Genomic DNA, 21,110 nt, shown 5'->3' with positions numbered 1-21,110 from the left:
ACAGACATATAGACCAATGGAATAGAATTGAGAACTGAGAAATAGATCCATTGACTTAGGATCAGCTGATCTTTGACAAAGGGCCAAAATCCATTAAATGGGTAAGAGAATATTTATGTAATAAATGATGATGGCAAAACTGGATTATCCATTTGCAGAAAAAAGAAACAAGATCTGTACCTCACACCATACACAAAACCTAACTCCACATGGATCAAAGACTTAAATGTGAAATCTAAAACTATAAAGTTCCTCAAGGAAAAAGTAGGGGCAAATTTAGGAGTCATATTATATGGCATAAATAGACTATGAAGCATAACCCAAAATGCACAAAAAGCAGAAGATAAATTAGATAAATGGGACCTTCTAAAAATTAAATTTTTATGTGCTTCCAAAGACTTCTCCAAAAGAGTCAAAAGAGAACCTACAGACTGGGGAAAATATTTGGCAATGACATATCTGGCAAAGGGCTTATCTCTAGAATTTTTAGAAAACACCATCACCTCAACAACAAAAACAAGACAAATAATCCAATTAAAAAATGGGTAGCAAGCATGAATAGACACTTCACCAAAGAGGATATTCAGGCAGCCAAGAAACATATGAGGAAATGCTCATGATCATTAGCCATTGTTGTTTTTTCTTGTTATGTGCCGTGGAGTCAGACCTGACTCATGGCGACCCCTCCTTGCGTTTCTGAGACAGTATCACTATGGAAGTTCATTGCCCCATCTTCCTTCTGAGGAGTGGCTAGTGGGTTTGAACTGCCAGCCTTCTGGTTAGCAGTCAAGTGCCTTTAGGCACTATGCTACCAGAGAGATGGAAATCAAAACAACAATGGGATACCATCTTGCCCCAGCACTAGTAGCAAAATTCAACAAGACAGAAAATAACAAATGCTGGCAAGGATGCAGAGAGATTGGGTCTCTCATGCACTGCTAGTGGGACTGTAAAATGGTACAACCACAGTGGAAAGCAGTATGGCAATTCCTTAAAAAGTTGGAATTAGAAATATCACTTGACCCAGCCATTCCATTACTAGATATATATCCTAAAGAAGTAAGAGCCAGGATAGGAACAGATATATGCACATCCATGTTCATTGCAGCACTATACAACCTAGGTGTCCATCAACTGAAGAATGGATAACCAAACTATGGTACATACACATAATGGAGTGCTATACAAACATAAAGAATAATATAGAATCTGTGAAATGCTGCATAACATGGATGAAATTGGAGGATATTACGCTGAGTGAAATAAGTCAATCACAGAAGGACAAATATTGTATTAGTCCATTATTGTAAAAGTCAAGCAAAGGCTTATATATGGAAGGAAGTTTTCTTTGTTGGTTACCAGGGCTGGGAAGGAAGGGGAGGGAACACTGTTAGATAGGTAGAGACAAGTATTTATTTGGGTGAAGAGAAGGATAGTGTACTAAATGTGAGTGATCAACATGGTGGCAATGAGGAAGAGGAAGGCATAGAGAAGTACAGGGGAGGTACTGACAACAAAGATGAACCCTTTTGCACATAATGTACTGTGTTGTCAGTGAAGGCAAACATGAATATACAGGTGGATAGATGGGTGGACAGGCTGAATTAAGGTATGTCTATGCAGGGGGAGGGTACTAAAGACTGTATATAGAGTTGGCGGACAATGTTTCTACAAGTATATTGGTATGTTCTGTAAGAATTTCCAGGTATATAGTCGAGCTGACAAGGGACAAGTTCATAATCTATTCTTGGCACAGCCAGCTACCCAGAGAAAAAGCATAGTTGGACCTGTAGGCTTGGGACCATACTCACAGGGGACTTCAAGCTCAATTGGTATAACATAGTACACAAAACATTGTTCCATATCCTACTTTGGCAAGTAGCAACTGGGATCTTAAAAGCTTGCAAGCAGCCATCTAGATGCAATGATGGGTCTCTCCTCATCTGGAGCAAAGAAGAGTGAAGAAAACCAAAGATTCATGGAAACAATTAGTCCAAGTGACTGGTAAACCATGTGATCCTCAGCCTGAATGACTATAAGATCAGAAGAACTAGATGGTGCCTGGCTACCAAGGTCAACCACTCAGAGGGGGATCTATGTATGAGATCCTGAATTGAGTGGGAGAACAATGTGGAATAAAACTCAAAATCATTTGGAAAAATAAATAAATAAAGCAACCAGTTTTGCTGGTCTGATAGCGCTTGATGGAACTACTGAGACTACGGCCCCAAGCTGCCCTTCAGATCTGGGATCGAATTCACTCCTGTGGCTCCAGCAAAAATAAGACAGGCGTATGAGGTGAACATTTACATTAGGTAGATATACTCCTTGGAGAGAACAATTATGGGAGAATAGAAGCACTGTGTATGCACAGGGAGACAGCTCAGGGGGCAGGAGTGTATGGAATGGATGGACACAAGGAAGAGGTAACTAGGAGGAAGAAGTGAGAGGGGAGCTGTCGCATTGTGGTAAATTGTAGTCAATGTCATAAGACAAAGTGTATGTGAGTTGCTGTATGGAAAGTGAATTTGCTCTGTAAATTTTCACCCAAATCACAATTAAAAAAATATATATTTATTTGAAAAAAAGAAAGTATGAAAGTTTGTTTCAATTTTATAAAAATAAGTCACACATAATATATTAACAACAGCTACAACAAAATACTGCTAAAACTAAAGCACTTTTTATTATTATTTATTTATTTTAAGAGTTTGTTTTTATATTCAATGTTACATGCACATTTAGTTTCATTCCCCATTTACCATGCTGAACTCTAACCCAGTCTCCTCCCCTCCCTACCCAGGAACCCTCCCTTTGTGCCCCTCATAGTTATGCACTCCTGTGTGTTCTGCATTACCTCCATGGGAATGTTGCCCCCCTCTCGTGTCCCGTGGTCTATTGCTCCAAGGGATGTATTTCCATAGAGTATGTGGGTATGTCACCCTGGGTTGAGTGGTCTGCATGTACATCTTGTTAACTATTGGGCTGAGAGCCAGCCCCTGGGAGTGAATTTTATTACAGTTGCAGAATGTATTCCAGAACCATAGTATTGGGGGTCTCACCAGAGTCCATACAACCAGTAATTCTTGTCATTATTGAGTTTTGGATTTTGTTCCATGTTTTTCTTCCCAATCTATCCAGGATTTCCAGATTTGATCATTTTCTGAGTGGTTGGCATTGGTAGTCGGGCACCATCTAGTTCTGGTCTTGAGGACCATAGTGTCCTAGGGCTGATTTCTTCACAATGTCCTTTTTTTTGGCACTCTTCTTTGCTTCTGATGCTAGAAGACCATTAAGTGCATCTTAGATGGATGCTTGAAAGCTTTTAAGACCCCAGTCACTACTCACCAATGTAGGATGAGGAACAGGGCTTTTACGTATTTTGTTGTGCCAATTGAATCCTGTGTCCTCCAGTACTATGTATGGTTCGGGAGACGGTAGATCCATTGTATCTCTCTCCCATTGTGTCTAGGTGTCTGTCTGAGATTCTCTGATTCTATTCCCTTTCAGCAGCTATTTTCAACTTTTTAGGCTACTTCTTCTGATCTTATTTGCATAATGTATCTTTACTGAGATTTTGGAATTATTGATTTTAAAAATTATTTATGAGTTTATCTTACATTACATAGAATTTAGATCATTTATACTTTCCTTATCCTCCCAACGTCATTCTTTCTGATTCCCATTTAATAAAAATCAGTGTTTACATTATTACGATTAATATCTTGAACTACAGGATCAAGTGTTATTTCCTATGATATGATCTTTTTTCGTAAACCTTTTATTTTCCCCTGGTGTTAGTATGACATTTTTCCTTTTTTTCACTTGCACAGATATCTCTAATGTTATTTCTACTGTGTCAGAAGTTTATAATGTTTTCCCCATATATTCATATATGAAATAATCTTTAAGTTCCTTTTTTTTCATAAATATTTTTGTCTGAAACCTCTGTCATTTTTAAATTGTGGATTTGTTCCTACTGCATTAAGCCTGCCTGCCTTCATTCTTTCTTCCTTTTCCTCTTTTCTCTCTCTTTCTTTCTTTCACCACTTTCTCTTTGATTTATTCTAAGTTACTTTCAATCTTGCCTCATTTCTTCATCTCTCTGGACCACATCTGCTAATAACTTTCTGAGAAAGGATGAGTTAGAAGGACATTTTTTGTTTGTTTGTTTTTTGCCTGAAAAACGTTTTATTTTACCCCTACACTTAATTAGTAGTTGAAGTGCTAAGGTGCAGCCTCATATTTATTTTAAATATATCATACTTAAGATATAAAGGATTCACAGTAAGTAGATATAGTGACTAAACAGTTGCAGTACTCAACTCAGAGAGTTTGGAGATTAACTTTTAGATGTAAAATTTGTAAGATTCACTGGAAAAATATACTATTTCTATTTGTATTGAGATCCTTTGTGCATTTATTGTTACAATTCTAGATTGAAAAATAATTTTTCCTCATAATTTGGAGACATTGCGTCATTATATTCCGTAGCATAGTGGCTAAGACACTTGCCTGCTAACCAGGCTGCTGGCGGTTCAAACCCACCAGCCACTCCTCGGAAGGAAGGTTGGGCAATCCTCCTTCCGTAGTGATACTGCCTCGGAAACCCAAGGAGGGGTCGCTATGAGTCGGGGCCGACTCTATGGCACATAACAACAACAACAACAATAGTCCATCATATTTTACATTTCTTTCTAATGCTATTTCTTGAGATGTTAATGATATTGTTTCTAATTACTCTGTATATAACCTGATAGTCTTTCTCAAAACTTATAGGACATTTTTATTATTTCCAAAGAATCTTACATTTTATGATATGCTATTTTTCCCCATAATTTTTTGGGGTGATCTTTTTTTTGGGTGAATCGTAATTCATATTTTCAATTTCTGGGATTTTTCTTCATTAAAGTAATATTACTTAACAATTTTCCTCTGTATTTTCTCTGTATATTGTTTCTGAAAAATGTTTGACACAAAACTTCCAGGACTGACCTTTTAAGATATTTATCTTTTTCTTTTTATTTTCTACCTTTTTGTTGTTAATCTGTTTTCTAAGAAGTTTTCTTGACTTTTTTTTTTTTTTAACTTCTTCTGACATAATTTTAAACTCATATTTCTAATAGCTAAAAAAGAGTGCTGGTGGCATAGTGTCTAAGGCATAATATGACTACTAACCAGAGATTGGTGGTTCAAACCCACCAGCCACTCCTTGGAAGGAAGGGTGGGCAATCTACTTTCATAGAGATATTGCCATAGTGATACTTCCTTGGAAACCCAAGGAGGGGTCGCTATGAGTCAGGATTGACACCACAACAGTGAGTTTGAGTAATGCCTAAAAGCTACCTCTTGTTATTGATTTCATTTTTTTCTTATTATCTTGTTATTGAGTATAATATAATAATTCCCATGTAAATATATGTGTTATTTTGTACTTTTTCATATGTTATCACTCTCTTATGCCACCTCATTTATGTTTCCAACTTGTTTTCTACTTTATGTTGGAGATATCCCTCAATTATAGGCAGTTCATATTTAAGAATGTCACTTAAAAAGCTCTGTTGCCATGAGCAGCAATTGGCTTGATTTTAGTTTTGAGCAAAATTTGTCAACTGAAAAGGTTAGAATGGACTGACTGATCAGGCATCAAATTGACCATATAACGACACTCCTCAGAGACGCTCTGTTTTGATATGTAGGAGTTTATTTTCAAAGAGGATCAGATTTTCCAGAACTGTTGTTTTCTACCTGGGGTGATAAACATCTGTTTTCCAGAATTTTTTTTTTGGCAGAAGTATAAGATTCCTGGGGAGAACACTAAATATGCTGTCATACTGCCTTTCACACCATGTTTAGTTCATTATGTCTCTTCCACGTTCTGCTGTTTTAAGGTTCACAGTATCAGAATCTACTCTTTAAAATTTAGTTGAAATTTACCATTCCATTTTTTGTCTACAAAATGGAGGAGAAGCCCTGGATTTTCACCATGTATGTACAATCTCTCAACAAATCCTCCTGTTTTTAGCCATCTAAATGTACAGTGCCTGGTACTTTCAAGACCTAAGAGACACAGAAACTACTTCTCTTGTGACATTACCCTCCAAAGGACTTTTTTCACTTTTCTTGATTTTGGAAATACAGTTACCATTCCTCCATCCACCATTCTTCCAAAAATATTATTGCAATAACTTTTTTCACTGATAACTAATACCTTTTACTTGTCTTTGTTATTTATACATTATTTTCATTTATAAACACTAGTTGTAATTCTGTTATGTTTAACATGGGATTCTGTTCATTTTAATGAATAGTTTAGGATCCTTAATTTATAGTAACACATTGCTTCTTTGAAATGGTGTATACTACAGGCAGTGAACAAGAATATTCATTTCTCCAGCCCCGTTCAAAACTCACAAAAACAAAACAATCAACTTGGCCAATGTGAGAAGTGAGTTAGGTATTTTGTTTTAACTAATTTTTTTTTTTTTTCCCTGTGAATATATGTGTCCAGATTTTTGGACAGTTATATTTTTCTTTTTATCTTTTGACTTTTTCTGCTCTTTTCTTAGTTTTCTCAATATCCTTTGACTTTTTCTCATTGGTTTACTCACCTCTTTATATATTGAAGATCCAAATCATTTGACATAATTTTTACAACTGATTGCATACTTAAAAATATATATATATTGTTATTTGGGTAAAAGTTTACAGAGCAAATTCATTTTCCATACAGCATTTCATACACATTTTGTCTTATGATGTTGACTGTAATTCCCCACAATGTAACTAACTGTTCTCTTCCCACTTCTTCCCTGTAGTTACCTCTTTCCTGTGTCCTTCCTTCCCATGCACTCCTGCTCCCTGAGCTTTTTCTCTGTGCACATACTGCCCTTCAGTTCTCTCATGATTGATCGTTCCAAGTAGTATATCTACCTGACATAAATGTTCTGCCTACATGCCTGAGTATTATTTGGCTGGAAGCCACAGGAATGAGTTCAATTCCAGACCTGCAGGGTGGCTGGGGATGATTGCTTACCTTTTGAGAACTAATAGCTTGGTTTCCTTCTGTTTGATTCCTAGTGGGCAGGAGGTTACCTGCTACTCTTTATCATTAATATGCTTTTTTTATTTCTTTCCTCAGGCAGATCCTTGCAGCAGCAAAAAGAGCTGACCAAGTAGGCCATTTTCTTTGGGTGGGATCTGACAGCTGGGGATCCAAAATAAACCCACTGCACCAGCATGAAGATATTGCAGAAGGTGCCATCACCATACAGCCCAAGCGAGCAACTGTCGAAGGTATGGATTTTGTCAACAGTATCATCTGCCATACTAGGTGGCCAAAGAATGTTTCTCTTTGAGGATATGGTAGTTTTACACAGCTTTTGCAGATAGTTTCAAACATGTAGCCTGGTCTATTCTTTCAGTTGATATTCCTCTTGTGAATAGATCATGTTATTTTCACAATCATATCACATTAGCATGCATCTTTTTTTTTTCTCCCATTCATGCCAAAGGAACATTCTGAGAGTAGATTATTACCATCAGTAAGAAGAAATAGTAATGCAACCCAAAAATGTGTAAGTGAGCTGCAATTTCTTAGAGGATATTTTCCCTTGCAATTTATCCATTACCTCTTTAGTAGAGATCCTTTCCCCATATTACCTCTTAAGGTCTCTCCCAGAACAGTGTGACTAGGATTACATAGCACACCACCTCTCTCAGGCACATCACCCAGCCTTCCCAGGGCTCTTTTTGTTCTTATTCCTTCTTCCTTTTTCTCTTGCCTTTCTAGATTCCTGCCCCTTTGTTTTGATTATGCCATCATGCTTTATTTATTGATTTATTTTTAATTTGCCTTCCTTACTGCAACAAAAATTATTTGAGAAGTAGACGAAGAGGGTGCTTATTGGCATCTTTCTGATCTAACAAAATGTGATGATTATGATTTATGTTCTCCTTTAATTTGAAAAGAAAAGTTATTTTTAAAAGAAGACACTGTAAAGAAAAGGAACACCTCCACTGATAATATGCTTTTATTCTTTTTCTGATGGACCAGGTCTCCAAAGATTCCTGAAAACATGCTTTGCACATTTGAAAAAACTGTATCTCCTCAAGCAGGGATCAAATATTTGCATTTCTTTTCTGTCTCCACTCCAATTTAAATAATTATTCTCCCCAGAAGACTGCATGGTCTCTGTCAGCTTTTTTAAACAAATCAGGTTACGATTCTGTCACTGTTCCTTTTCTATGTTGTCTGTGAGAGATAAAGGTCCCAGGAATCACTCATGTATTTATTGGGAGGCTTTGAATTTATTTTATTCCCCAGAGCTCTGCTGGTGTAGTGCCTAAGGCATTTGACTACTAACCAGAAGGCTGGCAGTTCCAACCTACCAGCCACTCCTTGGAAGGAAGATTAAGCAATATACTTCCATAGTGATACTGCCTCGGAAACCCAAGGAGGGATGGCTATGAGTCTGATCTGACTTGACAGCAGTGAGTTTGGTTTTGGACGTGTCCAGAGAAAATTATTAATCTTACAACCCTGACCAATGCATTTCCTGTGGGTTGAAAGAGTAAACAAAATTTTAACTATTTCTATTCCTTTTTTCACTAAAAAAAAAAAAAAAAATGGATATCTATTCTGTGCTAGAACTTTTTTGGGGGGGGAAATGAGTAAAAAATGTTCACATCCAAATGGTATAGAGCTGAGTAAATGTGTCAGAAAATAGCCAATTACTATGTAATCTGAGAAACACTGTAAATGAAATATGGAATAGGTCTGTGGGGCACCAAGGAGATGATGTGTGATACAAGGACTCAGAGCTTATCAGACAGAGGTTGAGAAAGCCCCCTTGGAAAGAACAGAGGAGCGAAGGAGCAGAGCTTGTTGGGGACAATGAATAGCAAAGAATTCATTTTACATTACAGTCCTGTGCTCCAGCCAAACTAAAATTCGTCCAGATCTTTAAATGTTTTCTCATTGACCTGGTGTTATGAGGGCTCTTCCCTCTTCTATAGTACCATTCAACACACTGTTTGCCTAATAGGCTTCTATTTATCCTTTGGGTTTCTTTTTAGATAAGAACTTCCCTTTGGAGCCATTTGTGGTGATTCCATCCCACTCAAGTCTGGGTTGTGCTTGTTGTTAGTTGTCTTCAAGTTGATTCCAACTCACATTGATCTTATGTATGCAGAGTAGAACTGCTCTGTAGGTCGTTCAAGGTTGTGCCCTTTCAGAAACAGGTCACCAGGCCTTTCTTCCGAGGAAACTCTGAATGGGTTTGAACTGCCAACTTTTGGCTAATTTTTAAGCACTTAACTGTTTGAGCCACATTTATATGCATAAAAGTATTCCTCAATGATAGCAACAATGAGGATTTGGTTTTATGGTTTGACCATATGGTAGTCCCTGTAGAAGTGTGATAGATATCTACTTTCTGTTGGGCAAGAAACAAAAGATAATTCAGTTTGTTAGACTTTTCATTTTGTTCAGAGCTGTATTGTGAAGGATCTGGAAAGCTACACTAAAGAGTTTATATTTTATTCTGAATGCCTGGAGGAACATCTGAGAATGTAAGTGGATTGTGCGTAAAGGACATTAGAAAGATCACTCAGGTGACTACACTGAAGGGTAAAATATAAGAGTTGATGAGACTCAAGGGCCAGCAATGGCATTTCTCAAGTTAGGCCCTCCCTTACTGAACTTTAGGTACCACAGAGACATGGATGGCCATGCACCAATGGTTTGTAGCTCTAGTTTCAAGATATTATAGGAAATCACCAGTAATCTCAAAGGCTTTATAAATTTTTGATACAAAATACCTTTTTTCATGTATATATAAACCAAACCAGTTGTCATCAAGTCATTTCTGACTCATGGTGACCCCATATGCTTCAGAGTAGAACTACACTCAGTAAAATCAGACATACGACAGCACCATGGCCATGCCAAAAAAAAAAAAAACCTGAGTCTCAAAACAATGAATTGGGGGAGAAGTGTTGTTATTAATAAGAACATTATTAGAATACAATGGTGCAGCAACTGTTCATGCAAAACTCTCTATTCTTACCCAGATAAAATGAAAATTGTCTTTTGGCCATTGAGAAAATTCTTTTCTCCTCTTGCTCTGTTGCCTGTGTATATCATTACAAAGAGCAGCCATGTTTCTTCTACTTCTGTAACAGAGGGAACATCAAAATTGTGGTTATATATCTAAGTGTCAACCTCCTAAGGAAACAAAAAGAAAGAAATGCAGTCAGTTATGCTAAAGCTTCTGAACAAAGCTATGAAAGGTCATACATACAACTATAAATGGTGCATATTCTATATATTCCTCCTGAATGGATTTTTCCCCCTTTTAGTGGATGTTCCATATTGGATTCTACTAGAGTGCAGCATTCCACAAATAGTCATCATCCTGCTAAATCCATGTGTCTTTGTGCTGTAGAATGCTCAATCTCTGGATATAAACAGAAAAAAAGCCAATTGATAACTCACATTTTCCCCTTTTGGATGCATATTTTGAGTATTGTATGAACATCTGGATTTGTGGGTGGTATGTTCTGTGTGTGCATAAACATAACAATATGTTATTTTTGGCCAAAATCTTAGCAAAGACATTGTCCTATGAAAGTAGCTTTTATTTCTTTTATCTTCAGTATGTATTTTTTTTCTCCACGCATAGAAAATTGGCCTCAATATTTGCTAGCTAAAGGTATCATTGTTCCCCCTTTTAATTTGATGATGATAGGACTCATGCCCTGGTAGGGTCTGCAGCATCAAACTTGGCTGCACAAAGTTCATGGGCAATCTGAGGAATGTTTCCAGAACTTGGCAGCCCTCCTCCTATTCCTGAGCCAAAGCACTTCTGTAATTTTTAGGTTCTCTGTGTTGTCTGATGAGGCAGGAATCCCTCACATTTCCCTGGCATCTGTGTTGCCCCGTTAACTAGGACTCTCAATAATCCTCTTTAACTCCCAACAAGTCCTTAGAGCAAAAAAATATCCAAATCACCTTCAACTCTTTGCCCTACAAAATGCTCTGTTTCTCTAACAATGGGCCATCCTAGACCCCTCTAATTTTAGCCAGCAAGGATCATAGACCAGTGTCTTTTCATCTCTGCCATAGTCATTAGCATTAGGGAACTAGTTTGATGAAGAGTGCATTTTCAAAGCTAATGGCTCTGCCTATTGCTGATGATTTTCAAATGGATCTATAGAACAGCTTGGTACCTAAATTAAATCTGCAACATATAAAGGAATAGACAAAAAGTGCTCTGGACCTGGTGTTAAAAAAAGTCAGCTTCTTTTTTTTAAGTAACTTTTTTACTGACTCAATTTGAAATGATTTTTTTTCCCCCTTGAAACCAGAAAGATCAAAGCTGTAAGGATCTGAACTAAAATCTAAAATATTTCTGGCTCTGATTTAGATATGCCCTACTTTAGCCTTCCTTGATTACTTGGAATGTTTCACATATGTTACAGACTTTTGCTAGGTGAAAACACAAGTAAGAAACTACTGCTTTGAAGCAAAATGTTACTTCTAAGAAGCACATATGTCATTTGGGCTTATAACCTTGTTTAATTAGAGAACAGTGAGAGTACTCACTGTTCAATATAATTTCATTAAATATTCCCATAAGTATTTATATCATAAGCTCCAGTGGTATGTTAGGCTCTTACCTGAACTCTGGGATATAGCAGGTAACAAGCCAGACTACCTCCCCTCTCTAGGTGTGTCCTCATTGTAATGAGATGATAAGGAAGAACGTAAATAAGAAAATATCATATAAAGACAATAACTATAAAGCACATTGACTTAAGAACCAACTTGTAAATTACTGAGATGTAATTTATAAGGAGTCATGCAGCCAGGTTGCACTGCAGGTCAAAATAAAGACTAAAAATCTTAAGGGAGTGTGGTAGTTATGTTTGTGTGTCAACTTGGCTGGGCCTGGTTGAGTAGCTGGGCAGCTGGATGTAGTATTCCCCATGATGAGACTGGTAATCAACTCCATGGTGGAATCTACTGTGAGCAGCTGAGTAGCTGCCTTTGGGATGTGGTCGGCTTCTTGTATATCAGAAACAGCTTTGGAAATGGTCTCTAGCTTATGGGATACTTGGACCCTGCATGTAGCTGTGTTGTTCTTCAGCAGCCTCCATGCTCTGCCAACTTTGGGACTTACAATGGACTTAAATTGATGGCCTGCTGTGTGGTTTGGTAACATCAGGAGTGTGGCTTTTTACTTGTCAGCCTTGGGCTTGTCAGCCTCAGCAGCCAGCAGCTGTCTGAGTGAAGAAGTGCCTCTAACTGGGCTGGGAACAGGAGGCAGAGCTGGACCCCAAGGTTGAGGGGCTTTCACCCAGCCCCTAGAGCCTGGCACTTTGAACTTGAACTTAAAGCCTCCAAATTGTAAGAAAATAAACTCTTATTGTTAAGGCCATCCAATGTGTGGTGTATTCCTGTCAGAGTGGCACTAGGTAACCAGAACAGGGAGTGAGTCACTGGCCCTGCAGGTTCAGGACCACGGTCATGGGAAAAGAACATCAAGCTCAATTAGCATAATACAGTACACAAAACATTGCTCTACATCCTACTTTTGTAGGTAGCAACTGGGGTCTTAAAATCTTCCCAGCAGCCATCTAAGATGCTACTATTGGTCTCTCCTTGCCTGGAGCAAAGAAGAGTGATGAAAATCAAAGATCTATGGAAACAATTAAGCCAAAAGACTAATGAACCATGGGAACCTCAGCCTAAATGGCCCTGAGACCAGAAGAACTAGATGGTGCTCAGCCACCACTGCCAATCACTGGAAAGGGATCAAAATTGTAGATCCTGGATAGAACAAAAACCAAACCAAACTCCCTGCCATCTAGGTAATTCTGATTCCTAGTGACTAGTGACCCCCATTGGGCTTCCAAGTCATTTCTGACTCATAGTGATCCCCAGTGGTTTTATAGAATCATACTGTGTCATCTTTCTTCCACAGAGCACGTGGTGGATTCAAACACCCAACTTTTGGTTAGTACCCAAGTGCCTTAACCACTACAACCTAAATAGAAATAAATAGAGTGGGAGAAAAATGTAGAACAAAATTTAAAACATAAAAAAACCCCAGCATTACTGGTGGGATAGAAACTGGTGAAACTCCAGGAACTGTGGCTCTTAGTCACCCTTCAGGTCTGGAATTAGACTCACTTACATGTCTAACTTTTAGCCAAACAATAGACAGGCCTATGAACTGAACAACTATGCCAGAGACATGCGCTCCATAGAATAATCAACCATGGTAGATCAGAAGGGCAGCATTTGCACAGGGAGAAACTAGAGAAGCCAGAATGCATAGGTGGGAAGGACATAGGGAAAGAGACCACAGGGATGAAGCAGGAGGAGAGTTGTTATGTTGTGAGCATTGTAATCAGTGTCACAAAATAAAATGTGTTAGCTGTTGAATGTAAATTGAATCTGTTTTGTAAAATTTCATCTAACTCACAATAAAAAATTATCAAAAAAAATAATGACTGAAGGATGCAGACATAGGTCAGTAGCTCAAATCTCTCTAGCCACTTTGAAGTTCCTGGCACATCTTCAGATCAGCACCTTTTACTGTCTATGTTTCCTATTTTCTTATTTGACCTACCCCCCCCCAAAAAAAAAAAAAAAAAAACATTGCCATTGAGTCGATAGTCAATACTCATAGTGACCCTATAGGACAGAGAAGAACTGTCCCATAGGATTTCTAAGGCTGTAATCTTTATGAAAGTAGACTGCCATATCTCTGCCCCATGGAGCACCTCTAGGCTCAAACAGCCTGACTTTTTGCTTAGCAAAAGATCACTTAACCACTGTGCCAAAAGGTCTTCTTCTTATCAACCTGCAAGATATTTTTTCTTTGAGATTTGGATCAAACTGTTAATTTTCTTTTTAAAAGATATTCTTGTTTTTCCCAGGCAGAGTTAATCTCTTTTTGTTGCCATATAGTTGGTCCCAACTCCTGGTGACCTTGTGCATGACAGATAGAAACATTGTCCAGTTCAGTGCCATATTCAAGATGGTTGGTTTGTTTGAGTCCATTGTTTTAGCTCTTGTGTCAATACATCTCATTGAGGGTCACCCATGTTTTCACTAGCCTTCCACTAAATATGATGCCTTTTTCTAGTGATTGGTCTTTTCTGATGATTTTGCCAAAGCAAGTAATTCAGTCAGTCCTCTAAGAAGGGAAGTCCTTCCCTTCTAAGGAATGTTTTGTCTTTGACAGATTTGTTTGTTTTCCTAGCACTCTATGGTCTATTCAGTATTCTTCACCAAAACCACAAATCAAGTACATCAACTCTTCTAAGTCTAGTTCTCCTAAACCAAAGTCATCCTTGCCCCGGGCAAAAATATATTGAATATCCCCTTCACAGCAAAAAACAATCATATTCGCCTTCACAACTAGAATCTGAACCATTTTTGGGGTGGTACCTACTGCCTTTGTGTTCCTTGTGACTCTCCATCTTTACTTCTGAACTCCTGGCATTTACCAGAGTAGTTAGCACATGTGGTTGCTGTGTGCTGTGAAGTAGATCCTGACTCAGTGACTCTATAGGACAGAGTAGAATTGTTCCCTAGGATTTTCTAGGTTGTAATCTTTGTAGCCAGATCTTCCCTCTCCTGAAGCTGATGGTGGGTTGGAACCACTGAGCACTTAATCATTGTACCAACAAGGCTTCTAGTTCACACACACACACACACACACACCACTGCCATAGAGTTGATTCTAATTCATAGCTACACTATAGGGCACACTAGAATTGCCCTGTAGGATGTCCAAGGCTATAAATCTTTATGGAAGCACATTGCCACATCTTTTGCCCATGAATCATGAATCAGCTGGTGCCTTTAAATCACCAACCTTTCAGTTAGCAACTGAGACCTTAATCATTGTGCCCCCAGGGCTCCTAGTTAGCACATAGTAAATTCACAAATACAAAGTAATCTTTTCTTCCTACTGCATCTGAATGAAAAGGACCCCTGGTTATGCAATGGTTAAGCACTCAGCTGCTACCTGAAAGATTAGTCTTTGAAATCCACCCAGCAGCTGCATGGGAGGAAGATGATGATGATCTACTTCCATAAAGTTTACTGCCCAGAAAGTGTTACGGTGCAGTTCTACTCTGTCACATAGAGTCATTATGAGTCAAGTTGGAATCGATGCAATGGCACCCAACAGCAACAGTAACTTGTCTGAATGAAACTATTATATATGAATAATGGAAGGACTACAGATTTGTATGAATTTAAAGTTTTCTTAAAACAAGGAAAATATTCTACCAAAATAGTTTTACTTCTGGGCTATTTTTCCTAAGATATTTACTAGAAAAATGCACTTAACTCTCCAAATCAGAATCTCACCAGAAGTTTCCAAGGTGTGTTTGAACTCTTCCTTTTCCTTCCTGTGTAAGTGGCTTTGCCTGCTTTGTTCATTTTGCCTTTCATTTAAAATGTACAGAATCTTCATCCAGAACTGACATGATGGCTAAGTTTGTTGATATGGTACAAACTCGGGGAGGGGTCAGCTGAGACTCCCCAGAAAGTAGAAAGAAGAGATGGGTTTACTTCTGTTTCATTTAGACATGCCAGTGAGAACTTCCTTTTCAGAATGTGCTACTTCTACTAATAGAATGGACTGAGCAAGGGAGGATGAGCAGATCACAGGGTGAGAAGAACATCTGTGTGTGAAAATAACACCGTCTTATTTTTAATCTTGTGATGTTTAAACTAGCGGTTATTGGCCTTGCACAAGTGGCAAGAAGTGCAAACTAAGAAAACTGCAACCTAGATAACTAAACAGAGCTGAAAATAATTAACTTTGAGTGTTGAGCCACAGACCAATGTCTCCTGCCACGTACAACAGACACTCTTTTAGCCAACCTCACTTAACAGCCACCAGTCATTTTCCAAACGGCAAATATGTAAACTAACAAGAAAAGAGTCATTCCCTGAGTCACCAGGCTTGGGGACTTAGGACTATAGTCTCAGGGGACACTAGGTCAACTGGCATAACATAGTGCACAAAGACAATATTCTATATCCTACTTTGGTGAGCAGCAACTGAACTTTTAAAACATGTGAGCAGCCAGCCATCTAAGATGCAACTATTAATATATCCTGGAGAGAGTAATACTATTAATAGTTTTTATTAACTTTTACTCATTTAAAGAAAAGTGAAGAAAATCAAAGACTCAACAAAACAATCCAAAAGACTAATGGACCATGTTAACCAAAACCTCCAGTACCTTGAGACCAGAAAAAATAGGTACTATTTGGTTATCACTACTGACCACTCTGTTCAGAATCATAATAGAAGGTCCTGGACATAAAGAGAAGAAAGAAAAACAAGGTTCAAAATCATAAAAATGGCCAAGATTAGGGTCTGATAGAGACTGGTGGAACATCTGAGGCTGTGCCCATTAGACACCCTTCAAGCCTGAAATTGAACTCACCTTCAGGTGTTCAACTTCCAACCAAATAGTAGGTGAATAATAGAATAAAAGGAGAACATAGTCCTCAGTAAAATAAACCACCCAGAATCAAAGGCTACCATTTTCCCATAAACAAAACTCAGAAGGCAAGAAAGGTCAGTGAAGGAAGACGAATGGAATGGGGAAGCCAGGGAAGAAGTGGGAAAAAGGCTTTTACACTGAGGGTGTAGGAACTCATGACACAAAACAAAATGTGTATAAATTGTTGAATAGAAAATGAAAAATAAAACAAAACAAAACAAAACACTACCGTTGAGTTCTTTATGATGCATAGTGACCCCCACTGGGTTCCCAAGGCAATAAATCTTTAGGGAAGTAGATTGCCCCATCTTCCTTCCATGGTGTGTGTGGTGAGTTCAAACTACTAACCTTCTGGTTAGCAGTCAATTACCTTTCGCTCTGTGAAAGGGAAAGGGAATGGTCATTCCCTTTGCAATATATACTGTCTGATATTCCAGCACATTGAACATTCAGAGCTAATAGTCTGGTCTCTGGTATACCCCACCAGCTGAGTTTTTGGCTCAGAAGAGTTAGCTGTGTATGGTTATAAATCTATTTGTTCTAGTAACAGTAATTACTTTAATTATTTAACATAATTATACATTATGGAAGGAGCTCTGGTGGTGTTGTGGTAAAGGCATTGGGATAGTAACCAAAAGGAAGATGGTTAGAACCCATCAGCCACTGCATGGCAGGAAGATGAGGCCATCTACTTCCAATGAATCAGAATTGACTCAGTGGCTATAGGTAAACCAATAAAGTGAGCAGAGGTGATTCTTTGGAAATATTTTATGAAAGTTTGTTACTATTAAAAAAAATAGCTGCAGTTTTAGTTGTGGCAAGACAATAATAAAATATTACAGAGAAATCATAGTAATTAGAAAAATACTGCTCTTAGAGTTTCTATACAGCTACCTTTAAGTTTTTATTTTAGTTTAAAAATTCCCAAACTGGATTGCATTATGATTAATTTTTCCAAGATGTTGGCAGTACTAGGAGCCCAGAACAAAAAATTAGCCAATGATTATTTCTCTGATTGTCTTGGTCTCCTTGTTGCTCTCTCTCCTGTACATATAGTAAACATACTATGTACATGTATATTTACATGTGCACATCTGTATGCATATACATATATCTGCATGTGCATACACACATATATGTTTGTGCTAAGTTAAAAAAATAATGTATTTGTGCATTTTAAATCATTCCTTTCAATTAAAAAAAATAATTTATTGTAATTTCAATGTAAGTTTACAGCAAATTAATTTTCCATACAGCATCTCACATACATTTTGTCTCATGATATTGCCTGCAATTTCCCACAATGCAACATTTCTCCTTCACACTTCCTCCCTATAGTTACCTCTTCCCTGTGTCCTTCCCTCCCATGCACTCTTCCCTTCCAAACTGTCTGTGCATACACAGCCCTTCTATTCTCCCATGATGGATCTCTTCAAGTAGTGTATCTACCTAATGTAAGTGTTCAGCTCAGAAGCCTGTGTTTTGTTCTGCTGGAAGCCACAGGAGTGGGTTCAATTCCAGACCTGAAGGGTAGCTAGGAACCATAGTCTCAGAGGTTCCACCAGGCTCTATCAGACCAGCAAACATGGTCTTTTTTTTTTTGAGTTTTGTTCCACTTTGTTCTCCTACTCTATCCAGGATCTCCTACATAGATCCCCCTCCTAGTGGTTGATAGTGGTAGCTGGGCACCATCTAGTTCTTCTGGTCTTGTAGTTGTATAGGCTGAGAATCACATGGCATATCAGTCGCTTGGACTGATTATTTACACTTGTCTTTAGTTTTCTACATTCTTCTTTGCTCTGGATGAGGAGAGACCCATCATTGAATCTACATGGCTGCTTGCAAGCTTTTAGGATCCTGGTCGCTACTCACAAAGTAGGATGTGGAACAATGTTTTTGTGTAGTATGTCATGACAATTAAGCTTGATGTCCCCCTGCAACTATAGCCCAGAGCCCATAGGTTCAACTACTCACTCCCTCTGGGTAGCTGGCTGTGGCCAAGAAGTAACTACAACCTTGTCCCTTGTCAGCTTTACTATATACCTGGGAATTCTTACAGAACATAAAAATACACTTGTAGAAACATTGCCTGCCAACGCCATACATGGTCATGGCCACACTCCCCCATGCATAGACATACCTAATCATTCAGCCTGTCCACCCATCTATCCACCTGTAGATCAATGTTTGCCATCACTGACAATGAAATACTTGTATGTACAAAGGGGTTCAACTTTGTTGTCTCTACCTCCCAAGCACCTTTCTATGTCTTCCTCTTCCTCAATGCTAATATGTTGATCACTCACATTTGATACATTGCCCTTCACTTCATCCGAATCAATACTTGTCTCTACCTATCCAGCAGTGTTCCCTCTTCTGTCCTTCCAACCTTGGTAACTAACAAAGAAAAAGTCCTTCTATAGATAAACCTTTCCTTAACTTTTACAATAACAGACTAATACAATATTTCTCCCTCTGGGATTGGTTTATTTCACTCAGCACAATGTCCACCAATGTATCCAACATGTTATACAATGTTTTGCAAATAATACCTTATTCTTTAGGTTTTTATAGTGTTCCATTGTATGGATGTACTGTAGTTCAGTTATTCCTTCTTCTGTTGATGAGCACCAAGGTTGTTTCCATCTTCCTGCTGTTGTGAATAGTGCTGCAATGAACATGGGTATGTATATATCTGTTACTGTCCTGGCTCTCACTTTTTTAGGATATATACCTAGTAATGGAATAGCTGGGTCAAATGGTATTTCTCATTCCAGATTTTTAAGGAATTGCCATACTGCTTTCTACAGTGGTTGTATGATTTCAGAGTCCCATTAGCAGTGTATGAGGGTCCCCTTCTCTCCATATCCTCACCAGCATTTGTTACTTTCTGTCTTGTTGAACTTTGCTAGTAATGCTGGGGCAAGATGGTGTCTAATTGTTGTTTTGATTTGCATCTCTCTAATGGCTAATGATTGTGAGCATCGCTTCCTATGTTTTTGGCCACCTGAATACCCTCTTTGGTGAAGTGTCTATTCATGTCTTCTGACCATTTTAAAATTGGATTGTCTTTTTGTTGTTGAGGTGAAGGTGTTTTCTATAAATGTAAAGATAAGTCCTTTGTCAGATATATCATTGCCAAATATTTTTTCCCAATCAGTAAGTTCTCTTTTGACTTTTTTGGAGAAGTCTATGGAAGCACGTAAATATTTAATTTTCAGAAGGTCTTATTCATCTAGTTTATCCTCTGCTGTTTGTGCATTTTGGGTTATGCTTGATAGTATATTTATGCCATACAATACAGCTCCTAAATTTGCACCATTTTTTCCTTTGGGAACTTTATAGTTTTAGATCTCACATTTAAGTCTTTGATCCATCTGGAGTTTGTTTTTGTGTGTGGTGTGAGGTACATAACTTGTTTCACTTCCTGCAAATGGATATCCAGTTTTGCCAGCATCATTTATTAAACAATCTCTTCCTCATTTAATGGATTTTGGCTCTTTGTCAAAGATCAGCTGACCATAGGTCGATGGATCTATATCTGGGTTTTCAATTGTATTCCATTGGTCTATGTGTCTGTCATTGTACCAATACTAGGCAGTTTTGACTACTGTGACTTTATAGTACATTTTGAGATCCAGCAATGTGAGACCTCCTACTTTGTTCTTCTTCTTCAATAATACTTTGCTTATCTGAGGTCTCTTTCTTTTCCATATAAAGTTAGTGATTGTTTTTTGCATATCCTTCAAGAATGTTGATGGGATCTGGATTAGGATTTCATTGAATGTATAGATTGCTTTTGGTAGAATTGACATTTTCGCATTGTTCAATTTTCCTATCCACGAGCATGAGATGTTCTTCCATTTATGTAGATCTTTTATGGTTTATTGAAGTAGTCTCGTAGTTTTCTTTTTACAGGTCTTTTGTATCTGTGGTAAGATTTATTCCCAAGTGTTTTATTTATTTATTTTTTGGGGGGGCAGCTATTGTAAATGGTATTGATTTTCTTATTTCTTTTTCAGCAATCTTTTAGCTGGTGTAGAAAATTCCAGCTGATTTTTGGATGTTGATCTTGTATACTGCCGCTATGCTAAATCTCTCAATTAGTTCCAGTAGTTTTTTTTTTTTTTTTTTCTTTTCCTGAGTCCCTTGGGTTCTGTAGGTATAGAATCATAACATCAGCAGACTGGGATAGCTTGAATTCTTTCTTACCAATTTGAATGCCTTTGATTTCCCTTTCTTGCCTTATTGCCCTGGCTAGGACTTCCAATACAATGTTGAATAGAAGTGGTGATAGAAGGCATCCTTGTCTGGTTCCTGTTCGCGAGGGGAGTGTTTTCAGTCTCTCTTAATTGAGAAAAATGTTGACTGATGCTTTTGCATATATGCCCTTTATTAAGTTTAGGAATGTGCCTTTGATTCCTATTTTGCTGAGAGTTTTTATCAGTAATGAGTGTTGGACTTTATCAAATGCTTTTTCTCCATAGATTGATACGATCATGTGGTTCTTTTCCTTTGTTTTATTTATGTGGTGGGTGATGATGATTGTTTTTCTAATGTTGAAC

At 37.9% G+C, this 21,110-nt stretch overlaps 1 protein-coding gene across 1 annotated transcript in view; it reads left to right on the top strand.

Annotated features, from left to right (window-relative positions):
- GRM7 (glutamate metabotropic receptor 7) overlaps positions 1–21,110 on the top strand; it is a 1,568,320-nt gene that overhangs the window by 769,292 nt on the left and 777,918 nt on the right. Inside the window, exon 4 of the mRNA XM_007945853.2 lies at positions 7,142–7,296. Coding sequence (XP_007944044.1) covers positions 7,142–7,296 — 155 coding nt within the window. The remainder of the gene's footprint in view (positions 1–7,141; positions 7,297–21,110) is intronic.

This window comes from Orycteropus afer, unplaced genomic scaffold (genome assembly GCF_000298275.1).
Source record: "Orycteropus afer afer isolate SDZICR_OR568_19922 unplaced genomic scaffold, OryAfe1.0 scaffold00144, whole genome shotgun sequence".
In the NCBI taxonomy this organism is placed as follows: Eukaryota; Metazoa; Chordata; class Mammalia; order Tubulidentata; family Orycteropodidae; genus Orycteropus; species Orycteropus afer.
Note: the sequence above shows the minus strand (reverse complement) of the source record. Positions and strands in the feature narration are given on the sequence as shown.